The sequence below is a fragment of the Populus nigra genome, chromosome 9 (assembly GCF_951802175.1).
Source record: "Populus nigra chromosome 9, ddPopNigr1.1, whole genome shotgun sequence".
Classification (NCBI taxonomy): Eukaryota; Viridiplantae; Streptophyta; class Magnoliopsida; order Malpighiales; family Salicaceae; genus Populus; species Populus nigra.
Genome location: NC_084860.1, coordinates 14,175,976 through 14,195,041, shown reverse-complemented (window position 1 = coordinate 14,195,041; position 19,066 = coordinate 14,175,976). Strand labels below are relative to the sequence as shown.

General features: G+C 31.5%; 1 protein-coding gene and 1 long non-coding RNA gene across 4 annotated transcripts; one reads left to right on the top strand and one right to left on the bottom strand.

Annotated features, from left to right (window-relative positions):
• Positions 1–1,359: 1,359 nt before the first annotated feature.
• On the bottom strand, positions 1,360–7,447 carry LOC133703744 (ADP-ribosylation factor GTPase-activating protein AGD5-like). Of its 3 annotated transcripts, none has more exons than XM_062128375.1 (11): positions 7,118–7,447; positions 5,776–5,834; positions 5,504–5,594; positions 4,645–4,699; positions 4,458–4,548; positions 4,130–4,358; positions 3,444–3,711; positions 3,128–3,315; positions 2,578–2,910; positions 2,410–2,468; positions 1,360–1,749 (listed from the first exon to the last, which is right to left on the bottom strand). In XM_062128375.1, the coding sequence occupies exons 1-11, from the start codon at positions 7,166–7,168 to the stop codon at positions 1,587–1,589; spliced, it is 1,587 nt and encodes a 528-aa protein (XP_061984359.1). In that variant the 5' UTR covers positions 7,169–7,447; the 3' UTR covers positions 1,360–1,586. The 3 variants fall into 3 exon arrangements, with proteins under 3 accessions (XP_061984359.1, XP_061984361.1, XP_061984360.1); XM_062128377.1 differs by having other exon boundaries at positions 3,444–3,636; positions 7,118–7,445; XM_062128376.1 differs by having other exon boundaries at positions 3,444–3,660; positions 7,118–7,444.
• A 9,006-nt stretch (positions 7,448–16,453) lies between these two features.
• On the top strand, positions 16,454–18,577 carry LOC133703218 (uncharacterized). Its single transcript, XR_009843842.1, has 3 exons — positions 16,454–16,660; positions 16,741–16,816; positions 18,122–18,577. It is a non-coding gene; the product is annotated as an uncharacterized LOC133703218 (long non-coding RNA).
• The last annotated feature ends 489 nt before the right edge of the window (positions 18,578–19,066 follow it).

Below are 19,066 nucleotides of genomic sequence, written 5' to 3'. Positions count from 1 at the left end.
CAAATTTTTTATATTTAAAAACACCATAGAACCCTCTCTAAACCACATACTAATTTTAAAAATAAAAAAACAAAACAATAATAAAAAAGAAACCAAACTCGATTTCCTTCTCATCAATGTTTAAAGATAAAAATCACAATCATTAAACTTTTCTAATTGAATAAAACCTATCAACATCAAGAATGATGGTTTTCACCTTTAAAAAATAATTAAATCGATGATTTTTTCTCTTATCTCTCTAATTCGAGGAATGAAAAGCAAAGAAAATAAACTTTTAAATCAAAATTAAAATTTTTTAAAAATATAAGGACTATAAAGAAAGAGAAAGGATAGTAAGATGACTTAAAAGAACTTTTTCCAAAATTTTAGATTGGTCATGTTTTTTCTCCTTATTACTCCATGGACCCTTTTTTTTTAATATATATCCTCATAAATTTTGACAAGTTTATCATGAAATTAGATATATAAGGCTACAATTAAAAAACAAATGTGGGTCCATGCACCTGGGCTACTAATTTATTTTTTTGGGGGGCATTTTATTTTTTTTAAATAAGGAGACAACAAATCATTTGCTACCCATAATCCAACCACAAAAGAGGCGGCAGGAAAATTAGGAAAAACAAATTTCATTTTTCAAGCTATTCACCTAAAAAATAAAAACACCATAAAACCCTTTCTAAACCATCTTGTAACCTTTTAAAGCCATAAAACACTAAAAAAAATCAACCAAAGAAAGAAAAAAAAACTAAACCAGAACTCCTCTTTCATGAATGTTTAGAGATAAAAATCACCACCATCAAACTCTTCTTATTGAATAGAACCACTAGATATTAAAAGTAGTGATTTTTGTCATCAAAAAGTGACCAAATTAATTTCTCTCTCTCTCTCCTTGTCATTTTTAAATGTCTCTCTCCTATCTATAGCCCAGGAATTGATATGCAAATATGCAAAGAAAATAAATATTTGGACGAAAATTAAAATTTCTTTAAAAAAATGTAGGGATTGTAGAGAGAGAGAGAGAGAAAAGGGTATGAGAACTTATAAAAACCTTTATCCAAGAAAATTAGACTAACCATGTTTTTTCTCCTTGATTTGCTCCTTGGTCTCTTTCTTATTATTATTATTATTATTATTATTATTATTATTATTATGTATATCCTTAAAGAATAACCAGTGTGGCACCAGCAACGAAGGTCTCCCCACCTCTACTTTTAGTTGAATAAATGAGAAAATAGAAAGTCCTCTGCTGAAGAAATTATGATCTCTAATCATGTCCAGGGACACATTTTTTAGGCAGAAAAACACTGACGCTTTAAGATAAATTTATCCAAGCATGGCAAAAAGGTGAGAGCATGGGGAGGCTGGCAAACAATCTAGCCCATATTTATTACTCTGAATACATCTACTCGTACAAATGAACCATCAACGAAATATGAAGGAAAAACTGGAACTGCCGCCTCTACACAATAGTTTACAATCGCAAATCCAGGGGGAGGAAACAAAAACTTTTAATGTGCTATTTTCACGCACCTATTTCAGTATTGTATGATGAAGCCCACATTAACTCCCTCCCTCCCTCAAGGCACTCAATGCTTTGAGAACATGCCTTGAGTTAAAGAGGAGAAATCATAATCCTTTCCGGTTTGCATTTTAGTACCACCAGATGAAACCGGAGCTGCTGATTGAGTTTTACTGGCTCCAGTGCTTGTCCCACCGTTGGCAGGGGTAACTTTCCCCGTGTCAAAAAAGCTGCAAACAACAAATGGCAGGAATTTGGGTATGGAATCTAACACAAAAACTAGACAGGAGACGAAAGTTTATTGGTGGAAAAGAAAAGCATGAATGGATCTGATTTCAAATGATTGTAAAAAGTTCAAATGATTGCATTTCTAATTGTTCTATGATGGGCAGTATCGGTTTTACCAGCACAGGAAATGCACCAACAGTCTGATTTTACATATTATGGAGTGATAAAACAGAAATATTGGTCTCCTAAAACTTAAAACTGCTGTGTTTTTAAGTGGCACAGAGCAACCGTCCTGCAAGTAACAAAATGGGGAAAAGAAAGAAATCTGGCTGCAAGCTTATGCTATAGCTTTCTCACTGCCATTTTCTTCACTCTTCAAAACTAAGCGAGCTTCTTCAATTGGAAATAATTGAAGTAATTAGCAAAATTTTATACACCATGCAAAGCAAGTTTAGATGCAATGCAAGACTGAGGACCAAACTTGGGCAGGATGAGGGAAGATAGAGGAACATGAAAAAACTTAGCGTCTGAAAAAAACAAAAACAAAAACGCACAAGAAAGTGGTTGTAATATCCATGGTTTCAGTTCCACCAGTGTGCAAAGCACAATCACATGTTTCTCTATTTATCAACACCATAGCAGACTGGAAAAAACAAATATACCTAGATGGTGGATATTGTACAGTGCTTCCCCCTGGATGCGTCAGTCCTATGTTACCAGTCTAACACCAAAAAAAAAAAAACAAATTACAGCAACATCAGAATATTAGCAAATGAAGCTAATTAAGTATCAGTGAATATGAAAGCAACCCATAATTCCATGATATGTACCTGCATAAGTTTCTGCAAGTCACCCTGCCCAGCTACTGGCATCATCAAACCAGGAATTTGGTATCCCATGTTTGGCCAATTTTGTGCAGGTATGTTAATACCATTTGGCCCTTGTTGTTGAATATTGCCTGAAAGTTTCAGGTCCCCGCCAACTGACTTCGCTACTGCAGCCATGAGTTGCTGTTGCTGTGTCAGCATAGCAAGTTGCTGTTGATTCATCACTTTTGGGTCCCCACCAGCAGATTTTGCTGCAGCAGCCATAAGAAGTTGCTGTTGTTGCGCTAGCATAGCAAGTTGTTGTTGATGCATCGCAAATGGTGATACCATATTGGACTATGAGATGGTGGAAACAAAATCACCAGCTAATAATTCAACTCCACATAAACTTCAAAAAGCTAAACTCTTGCGTGAACTCAAACTAAAATTGGTTTTTACTGAGGTAGCAGATGTGATTAAGAATTTGGAAAGCACGGCCAGGATAAGATATATGACCAAACAAATTTCAGATGAAATGTTCAAAAGATGCATTAAAAATGCCAAAAGCACATACCTTCTCAAAAAGGCTCATTATATCATTTTTCACATCTTTCTGGGGTTTCTCCGAGACTGAAGGGTTAGCTAAAGAAGGCGAATCTTTAAATAAATCCTCGATTCCAGAATTGGACTGGGTATTATTTTCTACAGCTTTTGTTGGAACAGCTTTTCCAGTCGTCGATAATTCTTCAGCAACTGTTGCAGCTGCAAATTTTGAAATGGTCCACATTGATAACAAGAATCACCATACATGTGTGTGAAAATGAAATATCAACAAAAAACACATAAGAGATCATAGCAAGTAACAATTGTCCAAACACATGAAGACATACATTGAAAACCTGCCCAACCATTATCATCATTGGAAGCTACTTCTGAACCATTTTCACTAGGGCCATCCATAGAGAGCAAGTTGAAAAGGTCAGTAGCAAAATCAACTTTGGGTGCAGAGACAGCTGGAGCAGCATCTGCAACTTTCTTTGTAGCTTCAGTAGCTTCCACCATTGGTTCAGCTTTTTCAACAACCTGTTGAGGCTTTGCAGGAGTAAGCTGTTTATGAAAAAAATGTGATGCTCGAATCATTATGGATGTAGGACCTTTCTGGGTGGGAATGAAAAAAAATAATAAAAAAGTGCAAGATGATTACAAGGTGAGGAAGAAATAAGAACCATGCATGTAACTACTCTAACCAATAGTCATTGTATAAGAGACACAGGAAAGCATGGTGAATTGCAAAAATTAGATCGAAACGACTAAGATATGGCATAATTAAACTGCACATAAACACTGGCTATTGTGAGCGGTTGTGCTTTTGGAGATAGATTTTATTTGCGAGAGGCCAAAGGCTAACATCAAAACCTTTTCTTCCCAACAAAATTTTACATGCTTAGATTTTAGGATTTATTGAAGCTTTCTTTTCAAAACATAATAAAAGAAAAGAAATGATCAACTATTTCATTACAGATTCTTTGAGTAAATGACTGTTCCACTTGGACTATGAAGATAAAACTCAGCATACCTGCTCGGGTCCTCTAGGAGGAACAGGAACACTTATTCTTGTAGCAGTAGCACTGTTCCTTGAGCTTGATACTTGTGAATTCTTTGTTTCATCGAACAAATTTTCAGAACTGCTGGTGCGCCCATGCCCACTTCTTTCACCGGGTCTCTGATGCAGAGATCTTTCATCCAGCCCACTAGGAGGAGATTGTGCTCTTCCATCTTTAGAGACCCATCTCTTCTCTTCATACCTGAAAGAAACTGTAATAGTCAGGTGCACTGCAATCATATCGACACACAAAGAGGATTGAGAAAACTTGCAAATAATAGAGTTCTAAAAATACACATACTTCGCACGAATGAAATTCTCAATTCCAACTCTGTCGTAGTTTGGGGGTAACTCTGCTTCCCAATAACTATTTGCCCTCTCATTCCCCATTGCTAAACAAACAGCACAAACAAGCTGTTTGTTAAACCCAAAAGTAATTGTAAAACAATCATAATAATCACAAGTTTGCAACAAGCCAATGAGCTTACATTGAATAAATGCAACCTGTTCTGGAAGCCATGTGTCAAGGGTTGCGGATCGAACCTGCAGAAGAGAACCAATCAGGAGACAAAAATCCTCAAGGATAATAGCACTTTGATGCATATTAAGCAGCATCTCCAAGAGAAAAAACCAAATAACCAGATTCATGACATGTAGGCAACAGCAAGATATAAATTCATTGATCAACCAACAGTAGACCTAGTTACCAGCATGTCAGTTACAGTTTTAAAAAGAAGAAAATGAACGGCACATCAATAACCATTGTGCTTGCTTGTGATCAATCAATCCAAGAAAAAAAAGAGCAATATCATTAGGAAATTGGAGAGCACAAATTGAAGCTCAGGAGCATTAGAGACAAAAAAATTCATCAACCAATGTTGCTGAAAATAGAAACCAAGCTGTAGAAATGAATGGAGCGCTATTAAACAGCATATCAAGTATAGACATAATCAAAGAAGCTAGACAATATGCTACTTGCCTAGGACTTGGTAACATCAGGAAAGGTAATGATAAGCCTACAATATTACCCAGTGAGATGAGATAGATTTGTATCTGAAACAATGCTTTTTAGCCACAAAAGATGGTGAAATAACAGTCATACATACAGATTCAAAATCACTATTCCATCTTTCTTTCAATTTTCTGTTTTGTAATAAAAAAAGGCTAATACAAAAACTATTTCCTCATTTTTTTTTCACAAAGCAACTCTTCATAGAAGACTTTGAAGGCCTTATCTACAAAACTTTTTTTATGTGCACAAAGAAAAACAACCATTATCTTAGTCTTTTGTTAAAGATTCTAATCCTACATTAAAAGTTAATGATGGTTTGGAAAGCAATTTGTCACCTTTGATATGTGTACCCCAAGACTTCTGTGGATCCCTGAACACTGCATGCATATAAAGATACCCAAATTCACGCTTGCCCATCTTGGACCTCTGCATTTGCAAACAGTTTAGCACCAGCAGCTCAAACTGATAGTAGAGCAACAATAAGAAAACTAACAGCATCAAGCTAGTTACGAAGATGGGACTGTTAAATAATTTTGTATATTTATTTTTCTAATTATTTACTATTATCCTAATTATATCAGATCCTCATATTCTTCTCCATACATACTTGGCTTTGCAGTCAGCACATTCCCTATTCTCAGGCAATTTGAGGAGGCCTTCCAAGATCTGCATATGCAAAACAGGAAAAAAGCAATTCAAGACAATACACTGTTTAGAAATAAAGGGGAATGAATAGTACTGCTTCTAGAATCACAAATAAAAAACAATTAGAATACGGAAAACACCACAGCAAAAATTTTATAAACAAAAATCATATAATCCACTTCAATGACAAATGGCACCATATGTAGCTAGCATCAATGGCAGTCATAAAGTCTAAGCTTTGACATGTATCAAAATATAGTAACCCATTGCTCTAAGGTTCAGATAATCACCATAGGAATGAAATACATTATACAAGGGACAATATGGAAACCAATAAAGACTCCAGAAAATTCCACAGAGTTCAGCCATGAATTAAATATCGGGACAGAGTAGCATTTCCAGCTGCTTGTAAAATAACTAAAATTTAATCCCAAAACACTCAATTCAAAATAGCTCCGCTGAAAAATGCTACAATCAGACTGCTAATTTGGCAGGTTTTGCATAACATACAGGTAACAGACTTGTTCATAAAAATGCACGCTCCATTCCCTTCAACGCAAAATAATATAATTAAACATACAAACAGCATATGAGCACAGTAGCTAGAACAAAAAAAACCCAAACAAATTCTAAGGTTGAACTCAATCCTTATTTGAGAATGCCATAGCAGCACTCATCGAAGACAAACTAGAAACACATATATTTATCATTACAGAAGAAACAAAATCACAAGCAAAATAATCATCAAGGACATTAATATCGATGAGCCTATCTTAATATCTACAAAATGCAACAACTTTAAGAACATTTCTTGGCTCTTGGTTTCGAATTAGACCAGATTTTCACCTCAAAGATATAATTCTGAAAAAATCCAATTCTAATGACAAGAGAAAACCTTCTAAACTTAGATCTCAGCATATTATATAACCAACCAGCAACACAAATGAATAGCATCGTATCAGATATAAATCTCAGCCAATCTGAAACTTGAAATTCGAATAGCTTAAAAATTAAATGAATTCCACAAAATCAACGCAATCACCATTAATTAATCAAGCCACATTTCATCAATTACCAGTAAAATATTAGATCAAATGCATAATCACGCAGAAATAAAAGAATCAACGATTTAATTAATCATCTAGTTAATCTAAAGTCATAGCACACATCATATCAAATCAATCGCCGTTTAATTCAAAGCGTGATAAAATTATCAAAATAAAAAAGAAATCGAGATTAACACAAAAACAATCAAGAACAGGCAGGGGCAGGATTGAGATTTCGATCAAGGAAGGAAGACTAACCTTTCTGTGTCTAGCATTGAGCTCTTTAGAGACGTTGGCCTTCTGGTTCATGGTGACCGTACAATAACCGCCAAAAGGAAGAAACTGGCTGGTCGAGAGAGAGAGTCGTAGAAGCTGCAAAAGGATAGAGAGAGAGGAGTCGAGGTCAACTTGGTCTTTTTACACCAAAATCTCCTCTCTTTCGTTTCCCTCTGATTATTTTGCAACCCAAACAGCAATATATGAAGAGGATGAGCCAAAAAGCGTTTCCTTAATAAAATATATTCATCTGTTTTTTTTTCTCTCTCTCATTTGTTGAATTTCCTTCTTCGCACGTGTAGGATGGTCTTTGGTGCGTGTGGGATGGTGGAATGGAGTCACGAAACGCGGAAGAGAATTATATGGGCCGCTACCTGTGTGATACAGTTTAGCGGAATCATCATCCTGTCCATGTAAAGAACGTTTCGATAAACTATTTAGGTGATAGTTTATTGATAAAAGTTTGGGATTAAAAGATTTTTTTTATCTGTAATTTTAAATTTAAGTCATATAGTTGCTCATATGATAGCCATTAGATACTTATATGGTCGTTAACTTTAGGATTCGTGGAATTAATTGAGGTGCGCACAAACTGACTCGGACACCCACATTAAACTTTAAAAAAAAAAACGTTTCGATAACTATAAAAACAGGACAAGTTATTCTCGAATAAATGGAGGATGCTAAAGTTTCAAGCTTACTATCCGCCTGGTTGATTTGTCGTTCGACAAGCTATTCAAAAAAGATCATAATGTTAGTATTTTTTTTCCTTACTCTACAGAAATAAGTATTTTTAAGTTATTTTTCGTTATTAATAGATAATAAGTCTTTTTCAAACTATTTCAATGATTTTTCGTTATTCATACTTCAATGTATAAAAATTAGTTTATTTTATTTAAAAGGTTTCCAAAACCAATTGCATAGCTTTCAACAACAACTAATTGATTAGGATAAATAATTGTTTCTCTCCACCCATGTTACTGTTTTGTTTTTTTGTTTTTTTTATCTTTTAATACTTAATTTATTAGGGATGAAACTTCATATTTTATTTAGATTTTTTTATCAAATTATTCTAATATCATAACTTGAGTCACGAATTTAATAGATTAACTCGGCTAAGTGATGTTTTTTTTTTATTTCTTATTCATCCTTCAACGGTTAATTGGGAATCAAATTTCATAATATATTTTGATTTACTTTGTATAAGGTTATTCCAATATCATGACCCGAGTCACGAGTTTGGGGGTTAACCCGATTGATTCAGGTCATTTTTTAATTATTTTTTTCAATTTCATCTTTCAATTTTAGATTTATTGGGATTTGAGTTTTATAATTTGATTTAATTTAATTTCTATAAGATTATCTTTATCTCATAACCTAAGTTATAAATTTGACAGGTTAAACATGGTTAGCCCATATCAATTTGATATGTTGTCGTCTTAATATTTTTTTTTTAAATATTGACTTAAATTTGTTTTAGTCCAACTATGTTTTTATCGATCGTCTATGTTGTTTTTGAATCCTCAAAATCAACCAAATCAAATTGAATCAATCTCCATACAATTTTTCTTTTTTTAATGAAAATATATTAATAATACCTAAATATTTTTATATATGTTAAAAAAGAAATATGATTTGACTTCCAAGACAGTGCTAGTCAATAATCCAGTTAACAAAAACTAATTAAAAAGAGGAAATAATTGTTCCCCTCCTCACTAAATGTTCATTAAAACAATATTTTTTTTATTCAAATTTTTTTACAATTTTATTTTTTAACATTAGATTTATTGAGGATCGAGTTTTATAATATTTTAATTTGTTACCTATAATGTTATCTCAATCTCATAACTTAAATTGCAGCTTCTACATGTTAACTTGATTGACTTAGATTTTTTTTGTCATTTTTTATAATTGATTTTTTATAATTTTATCTTTCAACATTTAATTGATTAAGAATTAAATTTCATTGTTTGTTTTGGTTTGTTTTATATGAGGTCATCTCAGCCTCATGACCCGAGTCACAAGTTTAACAGGTTAGCCAAGATTGACTCAAGTCTTATTTTGTGTTATTTTTTAATTATTTATTTGTTTTTAATTTTATCTTTTCAATATTGGATTGATTGAGAAGTGAGTTTCATAATTTTTTTATTTTTTTATTGAGTTATTATGGTCTCATAACTCAAGTTTAGCAAGTTAAACTAGGTTGACTCATGATATTTTTTTTTAATTATTTTTCTTTTAGTTTTATCATTTAACATTGGATTGATTAAAAATTGAGTTTTAAAATATTTTTTTATTTAATTTTTATGAAGTTATCACGATCTTATAACTACAGTAACATATTTTACATGTTTTACCTAATACGTTATCATCTAAATATTTGTAATAAAAAAAAAACATGTTATCTTGAAATTTTTTAGTTAAATTATGTTTTTTTCGGTTATTCATATGCCTTTAGACTTGCCATGTTAACAGGATCACATGAAATCAACTCTTACGCAATTCATTTTTTCTTCTTAAAAATACTTTAGCAATAATTGAATATTTTTTTTAAAAAAAAACAAATTAATCCGAAGAATAATAATAGTTATTTTAACTAAAACTACTCGAAAGTTGTAGGATTACCTATTTTATATTGAAGAAAACAATGTGATTACGTATATATTTATATTAAGCCATGCTTCAAAGCAGATTAGGATTATTATGCTAATGCTTAAAAGTTCTATGTTATCAGAAATTGAATTTTATTCACGATCCAAAATAATAGGGGGATAAATTCTCTACGTTATTAGATTTTAAAATAATAGGGGGATAAATTCTCTACGTTATTAGATTTTAAAAAAATTGTAACTTTTGTGTATTAATGTTACATTTAACAGACACTTTATCCTAAAATTATCACAAATAAACATTGACGAGGTTGTTGTTTGAAGCCTAAAAGGAGTTTTTGGACTTTTCCTCGTCAATTGTCGGGCCTGGGCCCAAGGAGACGTACACTTAGGTTAGACTGTAGAAGGCTAGATTGGCTATGCGGCTGACGGTGATGCAGTTTGATGGCCTAAAAATGGTTACAAACAAGGCTTATTCTATTTGCGAGACTTGCAAAACAAGTATTTTGTCGTGGACAGAGAACTCCCACCAGTTTTTTTTCCTTGTTTAAAGAGTATTTTTAAAAGAATTTAATTTTTTTAAATTTAATTATTTTAATATGTTGATATTAATTTTTTTAAAAAAAATTATTTTAAAATTTTTAAAAACAATCGTTATTGCATTCCGGAACAAGTATTAATTCATTAAATATCACTGTAACAGTGTAGAATATATATTTATCACTAGAATAAAGCATTTTTCTTTATCCCAAGCCATGTAAAAATAATAGCTAACAATATAAGTTTTTTTTTTTTTTTTTTGTAATTTTCGGCCATAAATTTGGATTAGAAGTTTGGTATGGTAGGTTATCATGGCTATAAGTTAGTTTGGAACGTTGGCGGGGGAGTCTGGGTGGCAATGAGACATGCTGCGAGCTGCTCTTAACATCTGCAACCACTGTTTTTCTTGGCATGAGTGGAACCAACAACTAAAGAACATTAAACTAGCCTTTATGTCATTATCATTGTCTACACTTATTTGTTAAACAAAAATGTCTACATTTTTTAATACGACTTTTTGTCTGATATTAATTTCAAGAATCTCCCATAAAAACAAAGAAAAGCGAGAAAAAAACCAATATAAAATATATTTTTTTCTTCAACGATACGTAGATTTGATAATAGAGCGAACAATTATAATTAAAATCAGGGTAGTTGTGAGCTTGTGTAATTGCATGACGAGAAAGCTAAATTTTCTTTTCTATAATGTCACCGTGAGATATGCATATGCACATCCTTACTTCTCAGGTAAATTTTGTTTCTCCCATTTTCCCTTTTCAGATCAAAGTTTGTAGAAGATTTGTGTTTTTATTCTTTTTCTGATCTTATTTTTTGTGGAAAGATTTTCATTCTCTACGGTGAACGTTTTAAAGATATAGTTTAGAATTTGTAAAATTGCATGTTATATTTTCTAATAAATTGATAGTATTCTTACATATTTTTTAAAAATTTAATGTTTGATTTTGATTTTTCACACATGTTTAAAACTTTATTAATTGATATATTATATCATTATTTTTATTCATAATTTTAAGAACTACTTTATTTCAATTGTTGGTCTTTTAGGTAGCGTTTAATTACTATCTTGATTTAAAATAAAAGAGACAAAGATAGTAGAGAAAGAAATATATTTGGTTGAAAAGACAAAAATATAAAATAAATCTATCTCTAGATCATAGTTTTGATATATCATATCATAATTTTTATTCATAATTTTTTATACTACTCTATTTTAATTATTATTTTTTTAGGTAGCGTTTAATTACTATCTTGTCTTGAAATAGAAGAGACCATGATAGTAGAGAAAGAAACATGTTTGGTTAAGGAGATAAAAACATAAAATAAATCTATTTATAGGGGAGTTTTGAAATGAATTTCTATATTTTCAAAGTATAAAATACATAGAGAGATTTTTTTATTGTTTCTATTGTTTTAAGTGTGAGTTTTGATGGATTCCAATTTGGAATTTGCACAATGCTTACCATTTGGACATTACATACATTGTTAATGAAATCTCATTGTTGTTTACTATAAAAAAACATAGAAAAAAAGGCAAATATGTATTTAGTGTGACTATGCTATGTTATTCTTAAGTTGTGAGATCAAAGCAACATTAATAAAAGCAATGTTTAATAATGTTGGGTTTGGTTTGAAATACAAGATGCTAAAGACAAGCACGAGACAAAAAAAATTTTACATGTCTGGTTTGCAAAGATAGAAACAAAATTGTTATGCTTTATATATATATATATAAATGCGTTTTTGCTCAAGAAAATAGTTAACCTTGAAACTGTTTTATTTTTTTTATTAAAAGTAGTTGACACTTTACTTTGCTTTTTTTTTTATATATATAAAAAATAATAATTTAAAGTATCATACTTTGATATGAAATTAAAACAAATATTAATTGAACATTGCTTTTAAACCTAAAGTTGGTAAAAGTAACTTTGTTTTAAAGTACAACAATATTATAAAGACACTATGACCTAAATAGTCTACGGACTGATACCATTGTTGGATTAGTTAGATAACATATGTTGATTCCATTGGATTTGCTAAAACAATTATTACGCAATTACAAAATATTTTGACCTTAAAGTGTCATGCCCAACCCTTGGTCAAAATAACCGCATTAGTTGGTTCAGTTGACTTTTTTTTTTATTATTATTGTTTTATTTTTTTAATAAGTTTGTAATTGTAATGTTTTTTTTATGGATATATATTAATTTAGTGGAAATAGACTTTATTAATTAATTTTAAATGAATTTTGAAAGATAGAAGTTTTTTTTTAAGTATAGGCTTAATTTTAATGTTGATATATAGAACCTTAACAACTATGCTTAAATACAATACAAATAGTATTAATATTATTGTTATCGTGCGTGGTTATATGTAGAATGTTTCGTGATATTGTGAATTGTGAAATATGAATTTGTATTTTAATTATAAGATATGATTTTATCAAATTATATATAATTATTTTGTTTATAAGTACAAAAATACAAAAGCAGATTTTGATCATAATAATTAAAAATTCAAAAAAAAACAAATTGCACAGAAGAGCCTTCCTCGTTTGAATGGCAGTGGTCTATATTGAAAACCTAACATTAGTATCTCCATGAGAGAGCTCCCCACCATAACTGCTAGGTCTGACGTTGTAGCACTAAAAAACATTGTCTTTTGTGTTTTTTAGTCAAAAAATATTGTTGGGTCCGGCTCCGCAGCCAAACCTAAGGCTATTGAGTCCAGCTGATCAGCAGGACCCAATAACGTTGGGTCCTGTTTCATCCTTTATAAAGTTAGGGAGCTACATTGTTACGAGGGCTTTCATTTGCGTGTTAAGGGCAATTTCTGTTATAGTATTAGGAATCGATGCCCTTAGTCTAAGCTAAAAAAAAATGGCCCCTTCTAGTCTCTTCAAGACATTTCTGCTATGTTCGGTGCCTCCTTCTTCACTTCGGGAGCTCTAGTAATCAAACTGCTTACTCGATGAAATGCCTAATGCTCTAGTCTCTGATTATACCTATTAAGAATCTTTGAATGATCATCACTACTTTGCTTCTATCCTAGCACGCAGGGATGCGATTCAATTTCTTACTCTCTGGTGAAGAAAGTTAAAAGGTCAGGTAAGATTTTGTTAGAGGAAGGATTGTAAGGCGAGTTTCAAAGGATGTTGGTGATAGAAGAGAAGGAAAGAAGCGTTGGGTCCTTCTGCTAGCAGGACCCAATAGTTATCTATGATTTATTTTTTAATAGTTATATTTATTTTTATATTTAGAAATATGATAAAAAAATGGTATAATGATCAAACCAAAAGCATAGAAAAAAAATATATAACCAAAACCTAAAATCATAGTGGTAAATATGATGAAAAATTAAAATTACAGGGCCAAATATGATTAAGAATTGTAAGTACTAGATGGGTGGCTCGCGCTACATCGCGGGCCGATCTAATTTTTTTTCCATCGTAAAAAAGGGAAGCCAAGACAACGCAAGTGTTCTTAAACAAAAGAACCAAGATCTAGGTTATTGACTTGAGCTAAGTCAATAAGTCTATATAATTTTGATAACATGAAAAAAAAGTGGCAAATAAAAAATGGTTAAAAAAATGACTTGAATCCATTCAGGTTAACATGCAAAATTTACGACCTAACTGTGACATCAGGGTAACCCTGTTATAAGAAAATTTAAAGCTTAATTATTAAACAATTCAATGTTAAGTAAGGTAACCATAGAAGAAATATTGACTTGTTTATTCATTGAGTTCATATTAAATTGTCATTCCTAATATCATGAGATGAAATTATTTATCCATACTAATATCTATTAATCTAACAAAATTTTAATATTAAATAATTAATAAATTAATAAATAAATTTGAAGTGTGTGTATGTGTACTGTGTGTATCAAATTATTAAACTATAAAATAATAAAAATTATACATATATATGTGTTTTATGTCATTATCAAGATGTGTATGTATCACATTGTTTTTAAAAAATCAAAATGTTCTACAAATATATTTAAATAATATTAATATATATTTTAGCTTAGGTTCGGGTGAGTTTCAGGTATGTTTTGATAATATTTATATCCTATTCATTACTCATTGGGTAAGGTAACAATAAAAAACCCAACCCGTTTAAGGCGGGTCAAGGCGACATCTATTGGGTTTGGATTAAATTGCAATTTCTAATGTTGATGGATGAAATTGAAAAAAAAAATAATTAGAAAAAGGCTAAAAATAAAATAAATAGAAATTAAAAGAATGAGGACTAACTTTGAAATAAAAACTAAATGAAATTAAATGATGAGGGATGCAATTGAAAAAAAAAAGTAAATACAAAAGATAAAAAAACAAAATAAATAAAAATTAAAAGAACAAGGATCAAATTTGAAATGAAAACTAAATGAAATCAAATGATAGGGACAAAATTGAAAACAAGAATTAACCTACAAAAGATTAAAAAAAATAGATAGAAATCAAAAGAATCAAAACTATATTGTATGAATAAAACAAATGAAATGAAGCTTGTGTACTTTGCCTAAGAAAGGAGAGAGAGAAAACGGGGAGGAGGAAAGAAAAATCCACCGGAGCCCTACTGTTTGTCCTCCATTATCATGTGCGCCACCCACTATAAAGCTCTCGATACACCACTTCAAACACTGTTGCAAAAAGTGGTGTTTGACGATGGGAGGAGCCTGGATGTGTTGTTCAAACGGCACGGGCTCCTCTCACTTGTTGGCGTGTTTGGTGCACGCCCCAACAACCTTTTATTTTTAAATAATTTTATAGATACCAAAAGACCTAATCATCCTTAACTCTAATTGACAATTATAGAAAAACCAAAAGGAAATAACAAAAACACTCCTAGACCAAAGTAAAAGAAAAACAAAATTGCAAGAGTATTTAATTAATTATATCGTTCTAAATAATTAAAAAACAAAAAATGTGCCGTGCCTCCCAGTTAATTTGTTTTTGTTTTTAAAGGGTAGATTAATAATTTAAATGTTCAATAAAAATATGCAGAGACCAACTTACCCTCAAACAAATTGGTAATTCTAATTCAATCCCGTGAAAAAGACTATCCCCCCCTAAAAAAAAAAAACTCATCCCTTTCCTTACAAACATGGAGGGAAAAATTATCATTGTACTATAACAATCCGTAATGCATTGAGTCTTGCTCTACAGTGAAAAGCCGGTGGGGTTTAGGTTTTGTTTTTTAATTATGAGGTAATGACAACAATGACCTATGGTTAAGAAACTTAACCTAGGGTCGACTTGGCCTAAGTCATGGGTCCATATAAAGTTTTTTTCTTTAAAAAAACCCCTGTGAAACAATTTATTTTTTAAAGTAAAAGGCTTGAAATGAAGATTTTTTTTTAATTTCAAGTTTTCTCACTAATTTGGCTCGATCAAAATCCCATAGAGATGGGTTAGCGGATTGACTTGCCATGATCGATTTTAGATGTATGCAATGTTTGTATGTAGTCATAAAAGAAAATTGATGTAAATGGATCATTAGAATATAATAGTTCTAAATAGTCAGTTGTGAATTTACTACTAGTAAATTATATAAAAAGTATATCATACTTATTTATGAACCACTAGGATAGAGCTAAACCTAATAAGATGTTTGCTTGCACTATATAAATAACTTGACAAGAAAAGCTCATAATAATATTATCTTTGGATTAGACTTAAATTTTACTAGATAATTTTAGGTTCAGTTTTTATAAAGAATGATCGACTCTAATTAGCTAAGTTCCGAAAAACCTCGAATATATTGTTTAGAGTCAATTTCATTATTTTTCCCTTTTATTTTTATAATTGAACTTAATTTTAGATTTTATGTCATTTCCTTTTTATTTAAAATTCTAATTTTCTTATCCGGTAAAAATGGGTTATTTAAAGGCTTACAAACCTTTAAAAACATATATAAAATTAGATATAATTATTCAGAAACAAAATATAAATTAGGATTATAGTGTAATTTTTTTTATGTCAATTGTATTTTTTTCTTGTGTTTTAATTTTTTATAGTCTTGATTATTTTTTATTTAGTTTAGAAAAATATTTTACTCTTTTTTATTTATTTTTTATTTAATTTAGGAAATGAAATAATTTAGAAAATATTGACTCAGTATAAATAGGATGTTCAGCTTATATTTTTTAAGTAAAACTACCGATACGTGGATCGGCTTCCCCTTTCGATATCAACGATTGTTCAGTTTGATGGAACCATATGGGTAATGAAGAGAAGACAGCGGCAGTTCATCAAGAAATTAATAGGATGAATCAACTTCCTGCAACCAGCAGTTATGTTTCTCATCGTATGCGGGTTCTTAATAAAATTCTTCAACTTGTGTCCATCCAGGTATCAAAATATAGCAATTTTGATAAAAAAAAGATGATAATTTATCTGTAAAGATTAACCTTTATCTTGGATTTTGTTAGAGGACCGGCTCACAAGATAAGGAATTGGAGTTGCTTTTTGCTGGGTTGCATCTGTGATTGATTTGCCAGTGCTATGGTGAGTTGGCTTGAAATTTGTTTGTTGGAATTTGGTTTTGTTTGTATTTGCCTCTTCTTTTTCTTGAGTTGATGAAATGGGTATGATGGAAGGTTTAGCTATCTTGAAGATTTGACATGTGATGTAAATTCGGTTTTGGTTATCGTTGAACTCAACTAGCTTCTTTGCAACAATGTTTTGGAGTGAGCTAAAAAATTTCCTGTCTTCCCCTCTGTGGTCTGATTTTGAGTCATTTTTCTTTTTGCATCATCTCATGCATTTCTGTTTAACTCTTTTCATCATTGTAGAGGTTGCCGTTAGCAGCCCGGGTCCTCGTCACAGTGATTTAAGTTTTTCTGGTTCAATTTTCATTTGGGATATTGGTTGGTGTCATATAAGTGTCATCTTTGCATATCATATTTTAGTTATAAAGTCTTTTATGATATGTAGCCCTTTAGTACTGCTTATTATCTCACAGCCCAGGGCTTAAGAGACGAAGATCCCCTCTTTCTGTGTTTCAAGACTACATTACCATATCACTTGTTAGGGCTTAGGAGAGCCTGTAAACTTCAGTATGCGTTCTAGATTACAAGAGGCATTACCCTTTTCTGCTTAATTTTTATCTTCAATTTTTGTTCTTTTCTTCTTGCATGTCATAAATGTGTACGAAGTGAATGTTTCTAATTGCCAATGGATGCTTTGCTTGCTCATTTGTGATCATTTCATAAGTAATTCATTTGTGTACCTTTCCTTAATGATTACGGGCTATCACCAGGGCCTAAACAAACACAAAAGACCAAGGACCAAATATTGCATGTATGCTGAACTCCTCTCTTCCATTTGTTGATCAGATTTCTACTCTACATATGTTCCCATGCTCATAAACTGTGTTGTTTGGAAGTTTTTGTTATTCTCCTTAATTTTGCAAACTTGTCAAAATAAAGAGAAAAAAACCATTGGTTTACCAAGATTATTGCGTGTAAAGTTGTTTGAAATGGTGCCCCTGCATAGTATCCTCTTTCCCTCTAGATTCTTACCCCGTGACACTCTGACTTTGTTTTACTGTTCTCCATTTATCTTTCAAATTGTGTATGCTTATTATTCTTCCTGCGAGTTCATGCTGCTTCTTCTTAGACTTGATTCATGTAAATTCAATCAACATTTCAATTTTATTTCCTTTAACCTGATCATATAGTTATTGCACTTCCTTCCCATCATTTTTTTTTTGAATTGAATTTTCCTTGCAAAAGCCCGTCTTCAGGAACTGGAAGCAAAAAGAATGTTAATCCTCAACCCTCACTGTCGTTGATAAATTTGATCTTGCAGGATTAGCATCATCGCAGAAAGTTAAATCCTCAGATTGTATCCCCGAGGTATGATGGCCATGGTTTGCCCTTGTATGCAGTGCTGAAACAAATGCCTCTCTGGTAGGCTGAAATTTAAATCTTGTGAACATCTTCTGAAGCTGTTTTCTTTTCATCAGAGTGCTCTGTATCTTTTGTTTGACTAGGGCGTCTTTTTCCCCGTCGTGTTAACTGACCACCTGTGGGATTTCGATAACTAGAGATGCATGAGTCCTTCAGTCATGAACTTAGCTTCTGTTTTTTCTCTTTCTTTCCTTCTTTCATTTTCTTTTCTCTGGTGGGGGGAATGGGTTCTGTCAAATTGTTAATTCACGTGTTACGAAGTTGCAGTTTTGTCTATGATGGATGGATTACTGATTGATGACGATAACTGATATATTTTAGCCCTAGTGATATATCAGCATATACGTTTGATTAACGCCCTCGTCAGGTGTTGTTAATGCTAGCTGTTTCATGAGCTGGTCATATAATATATAGGTTATTTTGATCGACACCCCTGAATCAATTTCTTTTTGATCTCAACGCTCAAATCATCAAGTGTTTTGACTGATACTCCTGCTATATTTCATCAGATTTAACTGCTATACAGCTCACATGCTTTTCACAGAAATATAGCAAAAAGTTATCAAAAGTTTATGAAACTATTTTGATGATAATTTAATCATAAACATCAGGGGGATGTTATTTTTTAAATTTTTTTTTACCAATATTTGATGATATTTTGATGTTTTCCAAGGAAGTATGTGCAATTCACATGTTATTCAATAGAAAAACAGATGAAATATAACTGAAGGGGTGTCTGTCTAGCTCAGTGATTGAATAAAGAAAAAGAGAGAGAATTTTAGTAGGAGGTCGCAATCAAAATGAACCAGAGTACAAACGCCTTCGTTTGAGCCTAGAATCCCTC